Here is a 9,001-nt window from a genome sequence, read left to right as displayed (position 1 = left end):
TTCAATCGACAGACTCAAGTAGCACTTAAAACTGGCCCTGCCTGCATGTAATAAACTTTGGATCTTAGCTGTGTGTTACCATAATTTCTCTGCCATCTTTATGGTGTGTGTGTGTGTGTGTGTGTGTTTCTCTCATAAATTCTGAAATGTTTCAACTAAATGATCAGATAATCTACTGTACTAAGCACCAACTCTCATTCTTCAACAAAACACTTTAAAATGAGACTACCATATGACTGCTATGTAAATAAACTGAATATATTGTGCATATAGCAAATTAATAATTTCAAGAGAGGATAATCTCTTTTAAGTCCTCATGTCCACCACAGGAATCTCAAATCCTTTGTTTTGTTATACATTTGTGAATGGCAGGTATATTCTGCTGTTCAACTAAAAGCAACAGACAAAAAAGTCACTTTGCTGTAATATCACCACAATTACAGCAACAAATCCACTCCCCTTCCCTGCATCTCATTTAACTCTAGACTTTGGGAATATAGTAATAGCATTCCATTAATGAATTCAAAACTTCTGTTGTTTGGATTTGCGTGTAAATCTGTCTCTTATTTTATAAAATATAAATTTATTAAATCAGTTATGCTATTAAAACTTTATGATGAAAAGTTGTTGGTTGTAGTGTGGGTGAGTATGCATGGTGGGGGGAGTCGGAAATCAGTAGAGTTTCAATTCCTAGGGAGATATCTCTATTTGAATTGTTTTTATTGATTGCTTAGTCTGATACTAACGGATGTTCATGGAAAAGTCCCAATATATTTTTTAAAAGAGCTAATTTTCCCCTTAATATGTAAAATTATTACCTTCATTTGTGAACATTTAAACAGCATATATCAAGGCTAAGAGGATGGTTCCAGTAATACTTTGTCATTAATTTCTCTTAAGATTCTGAAGATTTTTTCTAATTCAATTGTTCATTTTCAGCAAATATTTATTAACTAAAAGCTAACTACAGTATAAAATATCGATGTAAACAGTTTATCCAAAAAACCCACAATATCATTTGATCACATTTCCAATATTTCAGTTTGCCTATTAACAGCACAAAATATGACATTTATTTTTTGAAACAATGTCAATATTTGGCGCAGAAGTCTATTTACACGAGGGCTTGTTCATTTGCCATTTATTCCAATAACTTGAGAACAATTATTTGCAACTAAATCTAAGTTTTTACACAAGTACTTTCAAGCTAAAATACTGCTAAAAATCCCATCATACATGCAATTCAATGTTTGCATAATAACATATTAATTATAAAATCTGTGACTCTATGCACTTTATAGGAGTCATTCTAGCCTCTAGTGAATCATAGCCACATCTGAGAGGAGACACTGCTGAGCAGAAGAGTTCTGTGTTCAACTGAGTTGAAATGGGTTGGCTACTTAAACTGTTCAGGACTGTTTCTCCACCATTCGCTTGATGGTTCAATTCACACAAAACTGCAGCAAATTTTCAAGTATAAGCCCTTAGCAACCAAGGAACTGGTAGTACAAGCAGCATTGGCAAAACACACTCTTATTTTGCAGATGGGTTCTGTTTTAAGCAAAGTTGATATTGAAAATCCAGATATACAAAACGTAAGTTAGGGAGTGATTATTTGCGTTATAAAATGGTTTTCTGCTTTATAAAAAAGTTTCTGCTTTATAAAAAATTTACAAGTTTCCTCTAAATGATAGCTCCCCTAATGCATTTAAAGTACAATTTGATTTATAAAACTTTAATTTACACGTGACATTTTCATAACAATAGTGAGAAGCAAATTACATCAATATACAGTACTTAATTTTCTCTTTCAGGATTTAGATAAGTGCCTTTGTATTGTATTAGTAAAAGACACTTAAACCAAAATGTTATCTTTTAAGCCACTGATATATAATGTAAATATCGATTCTAAAACATGGATATTCCAGAAAATTTAATTAGGTTTGTAATTTTATATTTACATTTTTGGGATTCATCTTTAAAGTGGAGATCTTTAGATAGCACATGTGTGCAGCTATCTTCAGGCCACAGTATTGGGCTCTGTTTCTTCAGAAATTTGTTTTATTTTAATGATTGTTTTCCTTCTTAGCTATATAACTCTCAAGAGATGTTAATGGTAGTTACAATGTAGCTGGTTTATTTATGATGTATCTGTTTATATTTCATTGTACAGAATCACCTTTAAAAAATGCAACTTCCTGCATTTCAATACTGTTCCCACTGTTCAATATGAGTGATTGTCATTAATATTCTTTATTAGCACTAAGCTCATTGCAGGGGATGGGAGTGATGGGGTGGGGCAGAGATCCTGTCTACTGTATCTCTGTACCCCCTCAGCAAGCAGCATAGAACCTGGCACCTAAGAAGCAAGCACTTAATAAATATTATTTGAATGAATGAAGAAATGACTAGATTAGGATTGTCTGGAAGGCTTTGTTCACTCTAGCATGCAATCCAGTATGTTTCTGGAACGTTTAAAATCAAAATGAATTTCCAGAATCTTAAAAATCACAAAACTCGCCCTAGCTGGTTTGATTCAGTGGATAAGCATAGCCTGCAGACTGAAGGGTCCCAGGTTCAATTCTGGTCAAGGGCACATGTCCTGGTTGCTGGGTTGGTCCCCAGTAGGGGGCTTGCAGGAGGCAGTTGCTGATCAATGACTCTCTTTCAAAATTGGTGTTTCTATCTTTCTCTTCCCTCTCCCTTCCTCTCTGAAATCAATAAAAATATTTTTTTAAATCACAAAATTCTTTTTAATTCCTTATAGACTTTAGTAAAATCCATAAAATATAGAGTCTGATGATATGGAAATACTTAGAAAATTAAATCACCTTAGAGATCAGATGACAAAGCAGAGGAAATTGAAGGGTCATTTCCTTACTCACCAACTGCTGGAGTGAAATAACAAGGCACACAGGTTGACCAAAGTCCAGAACCAAATTAGAGTCTTGGCAATTGTGTCCAGACTGAGAAGTGGTACTTTCGAGTGTTTGAATACAAACTTAGCCATAAGTATATTCAGAAACAGGGAAAGCAATGAATTAAGAGCTAGAAGCAAAGGGATTTACCATGTGCCATTTGTAGGGCCAGACACATAGATCTGTTCCAGGCAGGGCCAGGGGAGATCACATTCTGTTGGCTGGAACCATTTCACTTTGCTGATGTTCACACCCATTACAAGCTGCATGTGAAATAACAGTGAAATCACAAAATCCAGCTGTACAATATCAAAATAAAAATCCTAAAATAAAATATGTTTGAAAACATTTTAGTGGGTAAAGCAAAACAAGATAATCAGTGGGGATGTTAATAAACTAATAAACATAAAGTGTTTGTGATTACATTAGAAAATTAAGCTTCAAAGTATATGGTATATTATGCCTTTAAATGAAATTGTCTGGGCCAAATTCAAATGATTTTATTTTAAAACCTAATATAAATAAAGCACAGATCTGAAAAGTGTGAGAACCTAGAATTAAAACATAATTATTAAGAGAGTTTATAAATCTGAATTCTTCCAAGGAGGCCTTTTTAAAATCATGTGACTAAATGAATATTAAACTATCTTTATTTAAAATTAATGAATTTGTTTTTCTATGAATAATGGCATTTTACAGTAGTAACTTTATTTTCAGGATAATAAAAATAAATGCTGAAGCAGAATCATACATTAGTAGTTCTAGTCATATAATTTAAATCTAAAAACTATCTTAATGGAATACATATAGTACTAATTTACCTTCACAATCATTTCCCAAATTACTTACATCTGTATTCTGTATTTATCGTTGTACCAAATGAAAGCAGTAACAAGAGGATTTTTGCAACTTTTTTATATATAAACACTTCACTCAAAGAAGAGTGGTTTCCAGGAGATATCTCAAAGTTCAACTAGCTTCTGTGAAATGTAAAATCTCTGTACATTAACTTTGTCTTAGGTCATTTTCAGCCCACCATTTTCAATTTTTATCTAATGGATTTAAATAGGAATTATGATCTCTAATCAAAGAATGAACATGTTAGCTTGTCACTGTAGATATGTAGAGGTTCTAGGTTGTTAGAGGCATTCTTTTCCCTGAAATATATATATATAATATATATATGTGTATATATATATATATATTATGTATATTTACCTTCTATTGTTTAGAAACTATTTTGCACCAGTCATTATTAATCCAGATAATTTGTATTTAAGTAATTTCTAATTGAAAGCCTGTTACATGAATTGTTTATACTGACAGACAATATACTATTAGTCATTTTAAAGCTTTAAAAGTAAATTATTAGGATCCACTTCAATCTTCACCGGATAATAAAGGATTATTATGTGCAGTAACCTATTTATGAAAAGGAAACAGTGTGCTTCTTTCAGACGCCATCAATTGCTTTAATAAGGATTTGAAAAGCTGGACTACTTTATATGCAGCTCACTATCCCAGTTGCATAAGGATTTACAAGAGACAAAACAAAACTATTTTTGTTGCAAAGAAAGGCTGTTTGTTTAAATTACACAATGTTTGCATCTAAAATTATTTACAGGCTAATAAGGCTTCATAAATGTTATATAAACTTGGTTAGTTAAAAATCACTTTAACGCTAAAACCAAAACAAAAGGCTTGCTCAAACTGACAAGGAAAAATTCCAGTAACACATGCCTAAAAAAGGCACAAGAAAAAAAAGATGCTTACTTTCTTGATTTAGGTATTTATTAATCTATTTGGAGGTGCAAATAGTACATGATTTGATAGCACTCTGTCGATGCTTCAATGAACTCAAGAGGAAAACGTTGCTTTCTCTGAACATGTGAAAATTGAGAATTCTGAGTCTAACTTTTAATTCTAAAGGAAAGTAATCCTTATATTTGTCTCTGCTGCCTTGAATTTATAGATAATTTACTTGGGAAGTTTTAATCTCACCTTTGAAATCTTCCTTCAAGGTATTTAATGGCTCATATGTCTTTATTAAATGAGGTGTGTGGCGGCCTCTACTGGTGTATGTTTATAGAAAATGTTTCAATAAGCAGAAAAAATATTAATTTCAATTAAAAAGTTAGAAATACAGTCTCTATCATTGAAATATATAAAAATATCTAATTTAATGCAGAAAATATATTACAAGTTGTGTAATGTATTCTTAATTAGGAAAATAATCTAAAACACTGACCATGTTAATGTAAAATAATGATTTACAGAAGGGCATTAATTGTTCAATTCACTCTGATATTGGGTTAAATATATTTTATTAATGAATTCCTAATCCAGACTGAGGCAGTTTATTACCTCTAGTCCACTGTTAAATCCCCTTAGTTGACTTAAATAAAATCACTTAGAACAAACCCAGCAGAAAGGAAATATTTTACAGTTAAATCTATAAAGTCCTAGAACTAGAGTCATTTGATGACAGGCTGGTTTCTATAACTCAAGCAAGCTGTACATTGATTTAATATAGCTGACATTTTTATCTATTTTACAGTGTTTTAATTTCAAAAATACAACACATTAAAATATGTTCAGCTTATCAAAGCTAAAAGCAACATATAAGTAATGTACTTAAAGTGCAATGCACTTTAACACAAAGAAGTGAGGCCTATTGGCTATACTTGGTAACTAAAGATGAAAATACCATATATCATTATTTACAGAAGCGTTTATAGACTCAAAAGATCTTTTGAGATCTTTTACAAAATACACTAAATAGCTAATTTCATTTGAAAAGCTTGCTTACTCTTTCTTCGTTCACTATAGTCTCCTCTTCCCATCCCCCACTGGAAAAATCAAAGAAGAGCAACAAAACCATAAACAAAATATATGAAAAAATGCATTGTAGAAACATTCATGTTCAATGATGATTCCTAAGAAGAGAGAGAAAAAGAGGTGGGGACAGGAGTAAGAGAGAAATAATTTAAAAGAAAGCTTGAAAAAGCATTATCATTTGCTTCACTCCATCCCCCACACATTTTCAAAAACCCCCACTGACAATGGGAAAGGGAGAACACAGACAGGAAAACAAATGCCCTGCTTCCAACAGTTTGGAGCAGCATCCTTTGATGCTTAGGGTTATAAATGATTTCCCTTCACAGCTGACTGATTGCAGTTTGTTTTTCCAGAACTTCGAGGTAGTCTGGTTCTGATTGTGGCTTAGCTTGCAGTAAAGGGTGGTCAGGTTTTGACTGCCCCACAAAGCATTTCCTGGGAGTTCCATATAAAACGGTTTTATTGATTCTGTCTTGGTTTTGGCGTCGAGATTCATATGAAGGGGCGAACTGCCTTTTAGGTAAGGTACAAAAGTTATAGTGGACGAGTCCTGCACTGGGGAGTTCCTTGACTCGCTCAGCAATATTCTGATACAGTAGCTCAGGCTCCCTTGGTGTGGCCTGCTTTTCTAGCAATTCAGTGGCACTTATAGTGTAAGCAACAGTAGCTGGCTCATCTTTTTTCTCTTCCAGGTTGCTGTAGCTGAATTCTTGCAGGTTTCTGTAATAGGCCACTGGGTCTCCTTCCTTCTGCATGTAGATGGGGTTTTGGCACATCTGCCCCACAGGTGGGGGGATATAATTATAGACATGGCCATCTGTTTTATCTTGAGTGTCACTGTTGTAAGACCCATACTGTAACTGAAAGGAACTTACATCTAAGTTGTTGGTATTCCTCGGAACACTTGGCACCCCCTTTCGGCGTTTCAGGACAAAGACGAATAAACCAGCCCCAAAACAGACAGATAAAATAAAGACAACAAGCAATCCTAAAATTAAGACAGAAAGTGGGACTTCAGTGTGTAGTTCAGGATAGGAACTGGGAGACACACTAAGTGACCGAGGTGTGTTTGTGTTGTGATTCATTGACAGAATAGTTCCGTCTGACAAGTTTGGACTGTCTGGACAGATAGCCTCCCTCCCCAGAAACTTCAGGATCTCCCCTGCATGCTTAGCAGGAGACTCACAGGTCACCTCATTGATGATGACAGGGGAATTGGCATGCTCTGTCCAGTCCTTTAACCCCATGATGTCACAGGTGCAGTCCCATGGGTTCTCTTGCAGATCTATCTGGATAAAAGCTGGAAGCTGATCCAGAACCCCTTTCACAGGCAGGTGAGAAAAATGGTTGTTTCTCAGATTCAGCCTGGTGAGGGCTGTGCCCCCAAATATGTTATCAGGCAAGGACCTCAGCAAGTTGTTATTCAGAAACAGTAGCTGTAGGTTAATCAAAGCATCAAAGGTTAGCGGCTTAATTTCCTTAATGACATTATATTCTAAATAGAGATACTGCAAGCTTTGCAGTCCATCAAACATAGAAGGATACAGCACTTCAAGGTAATTGCCATTTAGATAAAGTCTGCGTAAACTGGTCAAGTTTGTGAAAGCACCTTCCTGAATGACTGCAATCCTGTTGTTTCCTAAATGTAACAAATCCAAAGAACTATAATCTAAGAGGTCATTTTTATAGACAGTTTGAAGATAGTTCCCTGTCAGGTAGAGTTTCTTTGGACTGGTAGGTTTGGGCTGCAGGTCGGATATATTAGTGAACTTCCTTTCTTGGCAGTTTACATTTAAACCATTGTCTGAGCTCTGAGAGGTGCACACACAGCTACTGGGGCAGGTTAGGGGCACAGGGGACTTGGTCTGGTACACCATGATCGGGCCAAAGCTCTGCCGTTCCTTCGAAACAGTGACCCGGGGAGTTGGACGATTTCTCATTTTGGGTGGTCGGCTGGCTTTTGGAGCCCTGGTTGGGTTGAGAGCAGGATTCATTGTAGGTGACAGCCTTTGGATGTGTGTGTCAGCATGGCTGCCCCTGGAGTCACCAGAACTTTTTCTGGGACAGAGGTCTTGCCTGGTCAGTTGGGTCACATCTTTCCCATGCAATCTAAAGGGAGTTTCACAGACAATCTCTCCCACAAAAACAGTTATGGTGTCCAGCCAAGCCTTGAGAGGAAGTAAGTCACACGTGCAGTTCCATGGGTTTTCCTCCAGCTGAATCTCCATGATCCCTCCAATATGTTCAAGGACACCAGCGAAAGGCATCACTTTCAGCCTGTTTCCTCTCAGGTCTAAGTGGGTCAGCAGGACAAACCGGAACACATTGCTGGGCAGTGACAGAAGAAGATTGTCATTCAGTATGAGTACTTTGAGCTTATTAAGTTTGCTGAATGCCCCTGCCTCAATGGCACTGATGTAATTATAGTCAGCCTGGAGGTATTCAAGGCTTTCCAGGCCCAGGAAGGTGTCCTCCCTCAGCACCTCCAGCTTGTTGTTGTTGAGGTGTAGTCTCTTGAGTGTTTTCAGGCCACTGAATGCTCCAGTTCTGATCTCCTGCAGACCGTTGTTACCTAGGTGGAGAGTCACTGCGTTGGAGTAATTTACAAACTCGTTTGGGTACAGTCTTGTCAGGAGGTTTCCATTGAGGAAAAGCTGGTAGATTCTATACTGGGGAGGCTGGAGCAGGCTGACCGTAGTAAATCCTTTGTTTTCACAGTTAATATTCAGTACGTTTTCCTTCTCTTCGCACAGGCAGCGGATCTTGCAAATGTCTTTGGCAGTTTTGCGACTCTCTGTCTGTAAGAACCCGGCCACCATTAACACACTGAGGAACCAAACGCTGCTCAGCATCTTTAGTTTTTTTGGGGGCAGGAGAGAGCAGGGTTCAGGGAGAAAGAAACAAGGAATCCCGATTAAAATGGCAAAGGAAGAGGGCAGAATGGGAGGAAGGGAAGGAGAGTGCAGGGAGTGGACCACATGGCATAATTAAATCACTGCGTTTTTCAAAGCGGTTTCTTTTCTCAGGGTTTCCCCTTCCCAGCGCTCCCCCCCTCCCCCAGCACACCCACACACGCGTCTCCGAACACACGTGCTTGCACCTGATTTCCCTGCGGGTCTCAGCCAGCCCTGGAGTTATTAGTAACCGAGTTGTCCTACTAAATCCAACCCATCTCCTCCTCCCCTGGGGCATATTTAAGAGCTATCAGGCGAGCGGCTCGCCCATTTCTGGGCTCGAAGCAGAAA

At 36.9% G+C, this 9,001-nt stretch overlaps 2 protein-coding genes across 2 annotated transcripts; both read right to left on the bottom strand.

Moving 5' to 3' along the window:
- Positions 1-2,742: 2,742 nt before the first annotated feature.
- TMEM257 (transmembrane protein 257) lies at positions 2,743-3,402 on the bottom strand (the record flags this gene model as incomplete). Its single annotated transcript, XM_006779409.2, is given in 3 exon segments — positions 2,743-3,176; positions 3,178-3,285; positions 3,343-3,402. Coding segments are annotated over 3 exon segments (303 nt in total), but the record flags the coding sequence as incomplete, so codon positions are not given.
- Positions 3,403-5,225: 1,823 nt separating this feature from the next.
- Positions 5,226-8,608, bottom strand: SLITRK2 (SLIT and NTRK like family member 2). Its single transcript, XM_006756146.2, has one exon. The coding sequence runs from the start codon at positions 8,606-8,608 to the stop codon at positions 6,077-6,079; it is 2,532 nt and encodes an 843-aa protein (XP_006756209.1). The 3' UTR covers positions 5,226-6,076.
- Between the last annotated feature and the right edge of the window lie 393 nt (positions 8,609-9,001).

The sequence above is a fragment of the Myotis davidii genome, unplaced genomic scaffold (assembly GCF_000327345.1).
Source record: "Myotis davidii unplaced genomic scaffold, ASM32734v1 scaffold4474, whole genome shotgun sequence".
NCBI classification, from domain to species: domain Eukaryota; kingdom Metazoa; phylum Chordata; class Mammalia; order Chiroptera; family Vespertilionidae; genus Myotis; species Myotis davidii.
Note: the sequence above shows the minus strand (reverse complement) of the source record. Positions and strands in the feature narration are given on the sequence as shown.